This window comes from Liolophura sinensis, chromosome 1 (assembly GCF_032854445.1).
Source record: "Liolophura sinensis isolate JHLJ2023 chromosome 1, CUHK_Ljap_v2, whole genome shotgun sequence".
NCBI lineage: Eukaryota > Metazoa > Mollusca > Polyplacophora > Chitonida > Chitonidae > Liolophura > Liolophura sinensis.
The window spans coordinates 37,332,623-37,348,615 of record NC_088295.1 but is presented as its reverse complement, the minus strand read 5'-3'; the positions used below and the strand labels follow the sequence as shown (position 1 = coordinate 37,348,615).

General features: G+C 37.8%; 1 protein-coding gene across 1 annotated transcript in view; it reads left to right on the top strand.

The window, feature by feature from the left end:
- The first annotated feature begins 4,537 nt into the window (after window positions 1-4,537).
- The window catches only part of LOC135481907 (uncharacterized), a 30,581-nt gene continuing 19,125 nt past the window's right edge, over window positions 4,538-15,993 (top strand). Inside the window, exons 1-6 of the mRNA XM_064761687.1 lie at window positions 4,538-4,673; window positions 8,437-9,594; window positions 10,755-10,841; window positions 12,727-12,894; window positions 14,630-14,761; window positions 15,729-15,933. Of these exons, the coding sequence (XP_064617757.1) occupies window positions 8,463-9,594; window positions 10,755-10,841; window positions 12,727-12,894; window positions 14,630-14,761; window positions 15,729-15,933 (1,724 nt within the window). The 5' untranslated portion in view covers window positions 4,538-4,673; window positions 8,437-8,462. The remainder of the gene's footprint in view (window positions 4,674-8,436; window positions 9,595-10,754; window positions 10,842-12,726; window positions 12,895-14,629; window positions 14,762-15,728; window positions 15,934-15,993) is intronic.

Below are 15,993 nucleotides of genomic sequence, written 5' to 3'. Positions count from 1 at the left end.
AAGGACATTATTCGTGAAATAAACATTCACATTATGGTCGCAGTTTCTGAGATATGTTTAAAGCACATCTCTCAGCTCCACCACTACACTTGAGGCCTTACTTACCTGTAATTGTGAAATATTTAAAGATACTAAAACCCTCGGGGTGGAATTTATCCATTTATTTTATATGTCTAATTTTGATTCTCCAACTTTTCTATTAATTAAACCAAACTTGAATTATAAATTTAACCAAACACATAACTTGTGGTGAACCAAAGCAGTACTGTTTTCTTATTTCCCACTGATTAAGGGAGTAACTTATGGAGCTGTGATTACCTGTTGTGAATACATATCTCTCTGCTCAATGTCTACAGCCTCATGCTAACATGCGTCTCTAACCTTTGTACCTATCTCTGTCCATGCAAGCACATGTGGATCTTTATTTATATGTATATTAAAGTAAATCACCAATGCTGAGCTTTCAAAACTGCAGGCTGATAGTTTGACATCCCCTGAATCCATTCCCATCGTTTAAAAGGTCGAAAGCGGAAGAAACTCGACAGAATTTGGTCATCAAACACCAGAAAATCTACTCCGCTACGATCGAGCCACTGTGGACCTTCTGACATCACATCAGTACATTCACTGCAGACATCTGATACAGGCTTCTCCATGCGTGCAACACAGACAGCAGGAAACATCGTTATACTATTACAGATAATTTCGAGATTATTCTATGCTCATGTGTGGCTTGCGACTGCACTAACACAGCATGGCTTAAAATGGCACAGATTTACAAAATATGGACCACATCTCGTCAAGAACGCCCTTTGATTAACGCGTACAGGGAATTCGACTGTAGTCGTGTGAGATTTGCTAATCAGCCATAACTTCTGAAAAAAACGCCGACGGACGAGCCTTATAATATCCCGCCAAAAAGAGAAACGGAAAAGACGTCCGGGTTTTCACTCCCTGAATGCAGGAGTTGTTTAGCTTCTTACTTGTTTGAAACAGAAGGCTGTAACACCGATTCTAAGGAGCCGCAAGCCTTAGAAACAACGGCCCCAAGGCTACAGGCATGACGGGGCAGCCCTCCAGCTCAGTTCACACCACGCCTGCAGGCCGCTGTATGCGCGTGATACCCCACAGCATGCTGTACCCTGAAGCCCATAACGGGAACACAGACAAATTTTAAACTGGCGTTTCTATGTGTTACGAAGCGCTGTTTCCATTCAGGATCATTCAAACCTTATTTATTTTTGCCGGTGATACTTCTTAAACCATAAAGGATTACCTCGATTGTAAGTTTCACCTGTTTTCAGTGACAGACTGGTGTCTGTCACTGAAAACAGGTAAGTGCAACTCACAATGGGCTGGCCCGACTGCATGGATCCTCGTGTCGCCGTTATCGCTCAACTTGGCTATAAAAATGTATTGCCTGTTAATTGTCTGGCAAATTCTGCACAGGTACTACCATAATTCGGTGGATGTCCAATTCGTGTCAGACAAAAAAGACTGGAGTTTGTGCCATCTACGTGGCTGATATCTGAGCGAAAATTGGTCATCGTATTGCCCAGTTGCTATGCTGTAGGCACGTTTCACCAAGATCTAATAGGCCTACAACTCCGGTTGCCTATCTTTCAAAATATATGCTGTAAAACTGTTTTACTTATATTACTTTCAGGGTGTTAATTATAAGAGGTGTACATGTAGGGGTAATTATAGGTTATGTCAAACGGCAGCTTCTGGAAAACCACACAGTGGGTAGGAGTAACGCATTGAATTGGCTATGCTTCGTAGGCCTTTTTCATCACCTACATCATCCCGGCAGGTATTCACAGCATGAGATCATCCGGCCAGGGCTCCACGGTCGACAAGATAGGCCAAACTTTAATATTTTTTTCACAGAACTAGTTAATATAATAGTTATTCAAATGCAGTTTACATATTAACATAGCACAAATATTGTGTTTAATGAACATTTAGTGTGAAAATCAAGTCGTCGGGGTTCTCCTTTAAGAAAAAAAACAGACTGATAACCTTCATATTGTAAAAAATGATGACCTATGAAGAATAGAGAGCCAAGAAACACAAATATGTGAGGTAATAAGAAAACTGTCCTTTCGAAAACTTGAAAATTCTGCAGAGGAAAAAAAATTGTCTAGACGGGTGAAGGTGTTGTCCTTCCTATGGTCTGGCTCAGTGTAGGACTGTAACACAGACGAGAAGAGACAAATTATTTAGACGTCATAGAACTTTTAATGGAAGATGGCGGACAACCAGTCTTAATACAACGTGTACAATGATATCACATCATAATTCCGGACAGAATATTTCCCCCTGAATTAGAATGTCATTGAGAGTTGTCTCCCCTGAATCGCTACACTCTCTACCGGGTTGATGTACACCCGTTCAAACACTGACTGAATTAAGTTACTTTATTACACACGTAACTACACTGAGCTCTTAGGCTTACTTGTATTAAGAATACAAATGCATCAAAAACTATGAAATCTGCCATACTAGTGTACCATTATATCTCAGACTATCTCTAGCAAGGATTTAACGCTCTTGGGCTTGTAACAACAACAACCCCCTGCTAAACAGTAAGCGAACACGCACTTTTAGATTTATGAACTATTCTTCCAAAAATATCTTCAAAGCTAACCGCATTATGTCAGGTTTTATAGATCAGCTAGGAACTACAACACAACAAGAACTAAATGGCGTGCTACCGAGGGGCAGATGGCCTCTGAATCTTACCTGTAACACAGGCGAGACGAGACAAATCCGTTTTACTGTGGCAGACATATAGCATGGCGTGTACATATGCTGTGTTTCCTTGTAGCAGGGCGAGCCCATGCCGCCGAAGTTACTGAAGTGCTATGCCGAAGACATTGGACATGACACCTAACTCGCTCATTATATACTTACACCGGGCCAACAAGTTCTTTTTCCTTGCTCTAACCTCTCAGTGCTGAACACCAAGCCAGACAGCAATACGTACGATTAAGTCTGGTATGATCCGAGCCGGGTTTGATCCCGGATCTTCCGACTTCGAGGCGGGGCGCTCTAACCATTAGCCCACCGAAGTGGCAAAGCGCTACTGAGATAGCCTACATATCATCGACAGCTTATGTAATATAGCATGGTAAACGGTTTGAATATCTGGAACACTCCTTGTGGAACACCTAGGTTCGCATTTCTAACACTTGCTATGCAGCATACATAATAGATCCAGATCCACAAAATTTCTCACGGAAAGGCCATACAAGTGCTTATTCAATTTCCAGTCGACAGAAACGTATCATAAAGCTTAATCAAGTTTTCGCCAGCCAGAAAGCTATAGGAACACGATTTTATGTTGAATAAAACACAGTATTATTGAATGCTGTGATAACAGATCACATTCTAGAGTTTCTGTTAAAATTAACCGATTAATTTCTTTTACTGTTGCTCCACTATTGCGTGGCGAACAGTGCAGATCTGTCAAAATGAATACTAGTATTGCTGCCTTCAATGATCTTGCCAGATTATACCGGATATACTTTAAGGCTGTAAATGGTAATTATTCAAAATGGACAATTGTTCTATTAGGAGTACCCAGTGATTCCATTTTGAGCAGATTTCTTTTTGTAATATTTGTATATGATCTATATAGCTGCGTCCCTTTAATATTCGTATATAACTGACCACAACCAGATTTATTAAAGCCGATACAAGATATTGATTATTGGAACTAACTTTAAGTCGACATACACAGCTTTATTAAGTGGTTTATGCAATGCGATAAATGAAAACTAAATATGATGTTAAGATAAATTATGTGTTAACTATCACATGAGTGGTCTTTTATTGTCTAAAGTAGTTGAGGTCAAGTACCTGGATGTCCTAATGTAGGTAGCCTAATTGTATTTTCTACGAACCATTTTGAGAACAACATCAAAAGAGACTACATCGCTTTAATTTCTTAACATCCGTCTGTAAATCTATGCTACAAGAGATAAAATAAAATTCATTTATTAATGTTATATTACATTAAAACGTGCAAGCTATTTCAAATAGAGTCGATAACAGTTTAGGTAAGTGGTGTCGCCCTCCGTCAAAATATGTTGAACTTGGCCCAAAATCTAGCATGCCACTAGTTTTTAAATAATTCTGACGTCACGCGAGTCAACGGGTTCTTGCCGTCGAAACCGAGCTTATGAACTTTAACGTTATGAATTAGACAAAGTGTTCTAACTTGATTTTCCGTGCAAGAACATGAAGATCCAACATAGGCTACCCACGTGTATAGCTAATGTTGTTACGTGTCACTGACTAGAGACTATTTGGGTAGCAAGTATGACTGATTGAATACAGGCGACTCGCTACAAGAAATAGACTATAACTGACTGAATTTCTGGGATATTAACGATTTATCAGGACACACCTAATAGGCCTGCATTATAATTCATGCTGTGCAACGATACGTCGTCTTGATCTATAAGGATTATTCCCCTTCACGATGTAACTCTCCCTCTCTTATGTCATGAAAAGCGCCCGAAAAAGAAACTGCAAGGTATTGTAGAAAAGGAAGGGTGAATTCCTGAGGATGATTTCAATATTCTTACGTATGCAATGATTGAACTGTGGTGATTACGCATCAGTTCACTTTTTCAGTTAACGAGGACACATAAGTGGACATTCTTGTGAGTATTAGGACACTTTCAGTTTCACAGTTTCTATTTTGGGGCGACGCAAGTGTACAACAACAACAGCTTTCAACTACCTAGCTGATCAAACCTACCTGATCCAGCCCCACCTGCATCTGAGGCCAGATCGCAAAGGCTTTACCTGTACCCGACCACCTGATCTTTGTCTTTGTTGTCGCTGGTTAAGTAATACCTTTCAGCCAGATAAACAGTCTCAAACCCATTCCAAATTATACTTCATAGTTTATTTCTCTCATAAAACATCGCTGGTATCATTTAGAATAGAATAGAATGAACATCTGAAAAGGGGCTCAGGGACTAACAAAACATGTAGATCAAAACTAGCCAAAATGCCTTCTACCATAATGTGTGCTATTTTTAATCAAAACATGTGCCAAGGTATTCTTGTGGGTTAGCAGATATGAATGGACAAAAATAAGACAACTAATTAGAAACAAGAGCAGATGAATAATGCAGGGCCTAATCTAGCCTCTGATGGGCAGGTGGTGGAATTGGCGGTAAAAGGCACCTTGTTAAAAATTAAAACCAAGGTTGCATCTCGAGGCAGGAGCCGTCACAACGGAAAATGCAACTAGCGGACAATGCAGCCAATGCGGCCAGCACTCAATATATAGTGTGGCCAGCACTATATCGTCACATGTACATTATAAATTTTCTAACTTGCGTCAGGTCATACCAAAGACTTGTAAAAATCGTACTTACTGCCCCACTCGGTGATCGGCACGGAGAGGGTAGAGCAAGGAAACAGGACTGATTGGCCCAGTGTCAGCATAATGTGACTGGGTGGGGTGTCATGTCTGGGGTCTTTGGCAGGATGCTTGAGTGGCGGCATCATTTTGGTGGCATGGACTCACCCTGCCACAAGAAGACACAGTATATGAACACCTATTGACTCCTCATTGTCATATGACTAAAAAATTATTAAGTAAAACCTCAAGCATACATACATACATACATACATACATACATACATACATACATACATACATACATACATGTATACGTAATAAATTTGGACTTTTGGGGGGGGTTTTGACTGAAAGACTTTTGACTTTAGTTACACATACCAGGTAAGGAGGTAGGTATACTAGGGCTGACTGAAACTTTTTAAAATGAAAGCTTGTCAGATTCTTTAATAAATACACATAGCTATGGAGCAGAGCAGCGGAAAATAAATCCAAACCACTCTATACAGACAATCGAAAAAAGGAGACAGGATTATGGTATATATTTCACATATTTTGCCATACACACAACTCCATGATCTTCAAAATGATTTTTTAGAAATTATTTTGTTTGATATAAGCCTCATAAGTCAAAATCCTTTCTTGAATACATTGTTTATGGACCTCCAAACTCCCCTAATCAATGGGTGAATGAGTTTGAAAACATCATGGAAAAAGTTTATTCAGAAAACAAGGATATTATAATGTGAGGTGATATTAACATAGACATCAACTGACAAAGTACTTTCTGTGAGTGTTCCACAGTGATCATTTTCCAGTATGTATTTACATGGAAATAAAATTTGAAATTATTGCAAAAAAACACGAGCACACCACTATTCAGTATAGAGACTGTAAACATTTTGACAAAAGTACCTTCATTTCAAACTTAATTTATTCACCTCTGAGTACTTTTGAACAAATGGAAGATCCAAATATTGCAAATGAAGGATGGATAAGTTATTTTCAGAATATTCTCAATATATAGGGCCCTTTAAAACATTGCTGTGTTAAGCATATTTCAAAACCTTATGGATAACTGAAGAGATAACATCAGTTGTGTATGAACGTGATTTGGCTAAAAAAAATAATGAGAAAAGCTGCAAATACTGGAATAGCACAGTTAACAGCAACATTTTTTCGGTGAAAAAGAATGTGTTAAATTCAGAAATAAATAAGAAGAGTAATGAAAAAAATCCTAATGATATTTTGAATGTACTGCAGAAAATAAATCCAAACCACTCCATTCCTAATCAAATTATAACTGTTGAAAATGATGTTAGTGATGCTTTTGAACAGATTCCCAATTTATTTAAGAACTTCTTTGAAAATTGTACCAGAAGTATTTCACAATCAAGATTTTCCAGAGTAAAGTCAAACCTTAGTAAATTAAAATGTGTTATCAGTGAAAAAGTACAAGAATATTATACTTCATCTATTCCTAATTATGTGCATTAGATGAGTCAAAAGCCTGTGGTCTTGACTGTATAAATGCTAAATTTTTAAGATATTCTGCACCAGTCATCACAAAATCATTGGCTTCAGTAATACCTATCCCGGTGTTTTGGAAAATAGCTCATACCTCTCCACAAAGGAGGAAGTAAATCATTCATCAAACATTATTGGCCCATATCAATACTTCCATTATTATCCAAACTAATGGAAAGGCATGTGCAAAACTCTCTGTGTGTACCTGGAAACATTTCTGATATTAGACAAGAATCAATCTGGGTTTCATGAGTCACATTCCTGTGAAACTGCTTTAATCAAAATTGCTGAATGTTGGTGTAGATCAATTTATAATGGAAATATAGCTGGATCTCTTATGCTTGATTTCAAAAAAGCTTTGATATGGTAAACTACATGTACTTAATCCTACTAGATAAGTTAAAAGTGTATAAGTTTCATAACACAGTCTTTAGACATTCTTTAAGTTTCCTGATCAGAAATTGTGTAGTTAATGTAGCAGGAAAGGCTGCAGGGGAGATAACAACAGAAACAGGTGTTCCACAAGGCTCAGTATTGGAACCAGTACGTTTCATCATGCAAATTACCTTCCACAATATATTAATACATGTACTTCTCATGCTGAGAACTTAACTGATGACACAACTATCCAGTTATGTCAATACGTTCTTGACTGACGGCGTCTCAGAAGTGTAAATATGGTACCTTAAATATAAAAATTAAGACTCTTCAACTGAACAAGTCTTAGTAACAAAATTTGCTTGGTGTTTTCATCAATGAAACAATTACATGGCAAGATCATACTGATTTTGTGTGCACAAAAATGTTCAGAGTTCTTGGAATTTTAAAGCAGAACAAGATTTATCTGGATTTGAAGACAAAAAAACTTTTTCTTAATCATTTTCTGCTCTTAAGTCTGGTTATTTGAAAAATTATTTCAACCAGTAAATTTTATATAAGCCGATATATGTAGTTATGTATTATTGACTGTTTTCATGCTTTTAAAAAATGGAATTGTATATACTGTTAGTACTTGTTTAATCTTCATGTATTGTTATAGATTGCTTCTGGGAAGAGCAAATTGTTCAATATGACAGAGCTACCCTCTTAAATAGGTTTCATTCACTCATTCCAAAACTTCTTCAAATTTAGAACTATTAGTTAACATGGCAAACCCCTTGTTCATATACATGTATGCAGTATTAAGGTATTTTCAAGAATTTTTTGAGAAAAATCTGATCGGGTTTCTGAAACAGCCAGCTGAGATCACATTGAATTACTCAGAACACTTCAGAACAACTTAGATAAACCGATTTGTGTGTGAAGTGTCCCTCCATCAGAAGTCAAGAGGATGGTATTTGTTATGATCAAAGAAAATGATAATGTGATGTACTGTATATGTCAGATGAAAGACCATTAAACCTTGTCTGTGAAGTGAGGTCACTGATACCATCTCGTTCGCTACAGACCACCTTTGTAATCATGGTTGTGTTCATTTTGCCTTTTACTATGTGTCCTACTCTATACAAATTACCTGATGTTTACAGGGCTTACTTATGGTGTGACAGCAGCCATGTGGGATGACATAGACAGTGAGGAGTCTGGAGATATAATGTTAAGGAGCACAGACCAAAATTTCCCAGTGGTATGCTCTAAACATCAGGCTGTAAACATCACCACATACCTCCTAAAGATATCTGAGGCATCCATCCCACCAGAATCAAAGCTTGCAGCGCTCTCATTTCTGAATCAGATGTTTGAGCAAGACTCGCATCAGATTGTTCGTTTTGCTGCCATTGAACAGAACGTCCTTCCTGTACTTCTTGAACTCCTGGATGACTTCATTTTACCTACGGATAAGTCTGACAAGAATGGGAGTTTTCACTGCCGAACACTGTCCCTGTTGCTTTGCCAGACTTCGCTAAAGCTCTTCTGGCATCTCTCACAGCTGCCTATTTGTCAGCAGTATGCCTTAATCACCGAGCCTGTTATTCGGCGCCTTATGGCTTTTCTCGATCCTTCTCTCCCACAAATTTATCAATTTCCATCAGCTATGTTTAAGAGACTCCGCACGTACACCCAAGGCAAGACCCTGTTTGCTCAAATAAGACGCAAAACCTTAAATACCAGTGTCATCAATTTGATCAACGAACAGGCTGACAGACATTCTTGTAAACTGTTTTCACATAGGATGTCATTAGCTGACACGATCTATAGCTGTATACTGTATGATACAAGTGATCCAGATGAGGATGTTAATATTGGAGAAGCTTTGATAGGAGATAACTTAGCTTGGCTGAATCTGATTGATTTCAGTTCTGATGTGCTAGAGGAAAGCGAAATTCACGTTCTGCAAGTTGTTGGAGGACACATCTTCTGGGCACACGTGGGTGAAATGAATCAATATGTGAAGACCATGCAGGACTTACATAACAAAATGATCAGCTTATCGGAAAGTGTAACTCTTGTGACATCACCCGACATTGGTGATCATGTTATGGTCAGGAAACGCCCAGAAAGGTCGACTACAGAGTCTTATTTCTACCGAGCGCGTATAGTAGATGTAAGGGGAGACAACTTTGAGGTGTTTGCCATTGACATGGGTGTGGTGCTATCCTCAGTCTCTACCTCAAGTCTGTATCATCTGCCCCAGGAAGTCTGTGTTCAGGATCAGCCGCCACTAGCATCACTCTGTATGCTCCATGGTAAAGTTGTCTTCTGGCATTTTAAGTGTTCTTGACTTTCCAAAGTCCTATGTGGTAAATCAAAAATGTCCTGAATTAAATTTAGTTTTTGAGAACTGTAAGCACAGTCACACAAATGATGTATAGGCGTGTAAGAAATTGAGTTTATAGTTGATAGCACAGAGATTAAGAAACAGATTAAGAAACCCAGGATGGCAGAATCAGATTCTGTTCTTTGATATCCAGAAGCCATTTTTCCTTTGTTTGAGAATATAAAAACTTAAGTGTTCATTTTTTTATGGAAAGCGGGTAAATGAAATCATCAAAATTCATGTTGATATGTTTTCATCTCCTCAGTATTACAATGTGTTTACTCATGATAAGCCATATACCCTATTTCTCCAACCTTTTCAGCAACCACTGCAACAAATAATCTGAAACATTCTGAGAGAATTATGGGGTATAGAGAAATAATGTGCAGAGTTTTATGAATCTTGCATCTTTAGCGACAAATAAATTTTGCTTGGAATCATTTTCATTATTATTGGACGCACAAGTTCCAATGAAAATAGTGCTTTAGAGGCGGAAAAAGTTGAAGATTTAGAGTTTTTTGATGATACGGAGTGGGCTGTTAAGCTCAGTGAATAAGACTGCTAGTGACATCCCTAAGTAACCTAAAGGCACATGTGGAGGTGTGAGTTCAATCCATACCTTGATACGGAATTTGTGTATTTTCCATCTCGCGTAATGACCCAGAAGCCTCTCACCAAAGCGGTCGCTGTGAGTTCAAGTCCAGCTCATGCTGGCTTCCTCTCCAGCCGTACATGGGAAGGTCTGCCAGCAACCTGCAGATGGTCGTGGCTTTCCCCCGAGCTGTGCCCGGTTTCCGCCGACCATAATGATGGCGGCCGTCATATAAGTGAAATATTCTTGAGTATGGTAAAACACCAATAAAATAAATAAATATATAAATATTTTCCATCTCTCACTTCGTAGACCACTTCCACAAATATGACTTAAATCAGGTGAAAGGTCATCAGTTTACAATTTACAAATTTACACTTGACATACTGGTTTCCTCTACACATAAAACCTCACCTCTAGTCACGAATTCAATATTCAATATATTCTAGCTCTGACACCTGTAGATTTGATGTCTGTTGGTTTTGCTACCTGTACAGGTGTGCAAGCTCCTGCGAAGTTTCCACAGCTTCCTCAGCTTGCCATAGCCAGTCTGGTGAATCTCTGCAGATACAGTGTACCTGCCGGTAAGTCTGTTTCACCCATTGGTAATGCCTAGAGTGGAATGAACATAGTTGAAGTGAAAGACAGCACCTGGCTAATGTTTATGTCCACTGAAAGACTACCATTCAAAGTATCTTAAACTGGCATTAAGTGTTTTTTTAACATATTTTGGTCAACCCAGTAAAAGATTAGTGAATCTTTATCGTGATTCAGCACTTTATTCCCCTTTATTGAGAGCAAGGTGACATCACATTTACTCTAGCTTTCTTATGTTGAAGGTATTTTCTGTATAATAGTCTAAAGCAGTAGTCTATAGCAGATAGAATTTGTTGACTTCAGGGATGAAGGCCCAAGTGATGAATAGTTTTCTGGGAAATTGGACACACTGGAAGAATAATTCTGCTGCTGCTTGAAGTGTTGATACCTTATTCCTACTATGTCATTTACAAGGAACTCAAGCGACCCTGTTTAAATAGCCTGAAGATGCTTGGTGGGGATATTCCTAGTTCAGGTCTTAGCCTCTGGAGGGGTATGATATGCTGGTAATTTTGACACCTGTTAAATGTTAACAGTATTGTTGTACAACTAGATTCATGCTCAATACTGAAACAAATGGAAATAAATCTAAGCACCACTGAGACTAATCTAAGCATTTGACTGTCGCTGGATTTTATGCTTCTATTTTGTAGTGGCGGCTTTTAAGATGAGAGCACTACTGACCTAGTTACTGTGAATGTCAGAGAAAGCATCTCGGCTTGATCACAGCGATACAATAATTATACTGTATTTTATAAAAGAGAACAGAAAGAAAAAACATCGTTTGTATGCGACAAAGGCAATGAATCAAAATTTAAATTCTTCAGTTGTAATAAATTCAGAGAGAAAAAATTGTATCGTAAGATTTAATTAATTTTAAGCATTGCTGTCTTCTCATTTGTTGTCTTCTCATTTCCATATACCTTCAGCATCCTCCATGAATTTTGCACTGACTCTGATATTTGTTACTTAGAAACTGTTGACTAAATGCTAAAATTAGTGACAAAAAGTGTATTTGAATAATTTGAACACAGTGACTAAGTAGGCCTAGGGTCTATTGGGGAGATGAATGCGGTTCGGGCAGTATGCTACTGTATTACCTAATTTGTGATAGTGCAGTTGAATATTACATGGCTTGTACATGAAAATCAACTGATTTTATGTCTGTGGTGGTCTGTAAATGAGACCTGTCTCACAACAATGTTTGAGGTGACCCTTCAGCTGCACATAACTAAATTGTTGAAATGATCCGAAAATGATGTCTTATGCAGTAGTGCTTTGTTATCATATGTCACTTTGTGGAGTGAATGGGTAAAGCCTACGTCACAGCTTAGACTGCACTATCTGGTAGCAACGTAATAGCAACAACAAATTCACTCAAGCCATTGGTATTGTCTCCACTCCAACACTATTGTCAGTTGGTTCTACACGTTATTCGGTGAAATCTGATTAAAATAATAACGTATGACATTTTTTGGAAAGCTTGATTTTCCTGTTTTCGATTGAAATATGTTTTAGTCAGGTGCTGTCTTGGCTGTTAAAGAAGTTAGAGATGTTTGTCTTTCAGTCGATATTACGATGTACAGTTAAACCTGGTTCTAATCAGGCCAAAGGTCAGTGGTTTGCCCAGGGCACCTCCAACCCCAAAACTGACCGCCAATGTACAAGTATGAGTGAAAAGTTTTTGAGAGGGGTGTAAAACAACAATTCAAGGAATAAATGATCTGTGATATATTAGAACAAGTTATAACAAATAAGAAAAGAAATTCCCCAGCAATAATATCAAATGCTCAGTCGTAAGTTTTAATTTCTGACTTTTTTTTTTATTTTTCCTGCGTATTTTGTGAATATTATTTGTCTGTGTGTCTGCAGGTGAAATTTTCGCTAAGACTCTGTCAGGTGTGCCATTGCTGTGTGCACTACTGAGGTATCCAGACAGGAGGGTATCAGTGCAGGCCATACAGCTCCTCAACAATCTGGCCTGTAATACCTCTGTACAGAAGAACTTGGAGCCCTCTAAGACTGTGCCAGTTGTGATGGGTGAGAGGCCTGTCTGGAGGTTATTTTAGTTTCCTTGGGGGCAGAGCAGTGGGTGGAATATTTGTAAGGAAGAGTAGGCAAGTTACCTTCTGAAAGCAGTCACGATGCAATCATACATGTAATAAATTCCTTGTAATCACCATCAAATAAGAATGATGTCAGTTTGTGAATACTGCATTTCACCTAAAGTTGAGCATTTTCCAAGTGACATATTTTGCTTGATTCAGATTGATACATGTACCTTAATTAACCTTATAATGCCAGTTGAGAGTGTGAATTGTGATTAATCCCTTTTCACAAAAACTTGAGTGTTGATAGCAAAAGATTCATTTTAAGAGCTTTATGTGCTTCTGGAAGTACATTTTGACATGCCAAACTTTAGGTGAAGTACAATAATTAGGGTTTGTCAGATATATGTGAAGCCAGGTTGCTTGATTCCCGTTTTCATGACATTAAACACATGCGTAGTAAGGGTAAGCCCTATACGATATAAGTGAAATGTTTCTGAGCAGGATGTAATCTATAGATCAAAGTATATTTACATACTGGTGTAATGTATGTAAATCAGGTACATGTATGACTGTGGACAACTTTACTGAAGGTGAATAATTCCTATACAACTGTCAGATAGCATTTTTTTCTCCCTTGAATAGGTGTTGACCATATTTGGTCGAAAAAACGTTTGTTAAAATTACTGATACTAAGTGCTTACGTGTCACTTTTTAAATGACATAAAAAAAACAGCTGTGTGGCTAGTAGCCTATATATTGAGCAACATATAGGATTTCTGCCAGCCAAAATAATCAGCAGTCATAAAACATGACAATGTACAGGTCTGTAGCTGTATGTACAAATTGGTTACATGTTATGAGCAAGATGTGAATTTATGCAGGTTTATGTAAACAACAGTTAATTTACTGTATACCCCATGATTGACATACTTGTGTGCTGACAGTAGTATTATGTTATTGGTGCTCTGCCTTTATGCACCACATGGGTCACTTCCATTTTAAGGTTAATTAATTACTTGCTTATATTAACACTGATTTTTACATGGGCGTCGATCTTTTGTTAGTGAAAAGGCATCTCGAAACAACTGAAACCCAGTCAAAATTCATTGGTCTTGTCCTTTAAAAATTATATAAATTTCAGATGAAAGAGTGTGAAAAATTAGTTGTAAATATGGTCTTCAATACTGTTTTCGATTTTTCTCTAAAGAGAAAAACACATTTGAAAATAAGTTTTGTACAGTGGGTATATAGGACCACCTCTTGGTATACATGTATATGGTCTTTGTTTAATAATGTACGTTATAAATAAGGGTGTAGCATATGTTGAATAAATACATTTGAACTAGAATTTGGTCAGCTGACAAATGTGTTCAACGTAGGTTTTGATCACATTTATATTTTTAATGTAATCATAAATATTACCATAATTCAGGTTAAAGGCATGTGTTTGGATATAAGCAAAAACATTACAGTCAAATAAATTTATTACATATACTTCACATCCTTATTTAGAACATTATTAAGCAAAAATGACATGTACCAAGTTTTAGTCCCAATACTCACCATACAAAAAAATTTTCATATACCCTTTTTTCCTGAAAGAAAAAATGGAAAAAAATCTTAAAGACCATATTTGCAGATAAGATTTCAGTCTGTTTCATGTGCTTTTGGCATGATTTTTATGTTTTCTTTGCCTTTAAAACAATATATGCTTGTGTTGACAGACATCCTGGTGGACTGCATGACATCTAATGTAGATGAGGTAAGACAGAGTCAGGTGGAGTCTTGTCTGGTGACTCTGTCCACACTGTTGACTCTGGCAAAGAGTTACCGGGAGATTTTTTACCAGTATGATGGTAAGATTCATGGGTCTCTTTACATGTGTATGTCAGTCAGATGGAAACTTTAGTTCCTTGACACTTGTAGTATGGGTGATACTTTTTTTTAACTAAACAGTCAAATTGATGGGCAAGTTTGTGATGCAGTACGCATTCTTCTGTGCTTACCTCATGAAACAGTTGATTAACTCAAAGTATGCTGCTCAACCAAATACTTTTGGCAGAGGAAATTTAGGGCGGGCTGTCATTCACCAAATATAAATCACTTGAGCATTTCGCTGCTCTCAGAAATTTTGCTCCCACTCATAAAGCTACAGGGCTGACTACACAAAGTCCCATTTCGATTGTAATCAGACTTTTTAGACTTTGGTATGCCGAAACATGCAAATAGGCTAGCTTCTACTAGATGTTTCTTAGTGGTTGAACATTGGGTGCACATTCATATCCTTTGTACTGTGGGTTTATATTATAGAGTCAGTCTAGGGCCTGGTGTAGGGCATTTTTTCCTCAGCTCCTTGTCCTTTACCCTTATCCTGATTGCTGTTGTAAAATAGTAAAAATCTTAAAGTACGTTTACTAATCAGAAATATAAAGACAAGAAGGCACTGGATGAGTGCAACTTCAGCCATCACTACTAATGTACAAATTTTCCACATGCAGTATTCATTGTCAGTGCACATGTGTTCTGCATGGCAGTTGTGAAGGAAGCAGTGATCTGAATGCAGATTACCTCAAAAGTTTAAAGTGTTGGTGTTTGGACCAAGGCCAAGCTGTGCACATCCAAATGTGATGAAGCCTTTTTCTGTAAAATTGGTGACATGCTGGCAAAAACATATCCTCATCTGCAGAGGTAATAAGATGTGAATGAAACCTTAAGATTTTGAATGCTAAATACCTTTGCAGTACTTTGTTAAATGCCTAGGCATAATTGATAAAAAAAATCTGTTTTTAAAAGTATTTAAAAACTGCGGAACTATCTTGACAGGCCTGACAGTGGTTCTGCGTCTGCTGTCCTCCAGTCCTTCACAGACAGTTTACCAGTTTGTGGTCAGATTACTGCGCATCTTCCTCAGGGATGTGCCACTCAATTCCTGTGGGTCAAGGAAGGATAGGATGGCTCGAATATTGGGAGATAGAGGATTTGAGATTGAGGGAGAAGTGAAACCCTTGAGGAGAAGATCTAACCCTGTGTATGGAAAAACAGACTTTGTATAATTTGTTGTTGTTTTTTTTTTTTTTTTTTTTTTTTT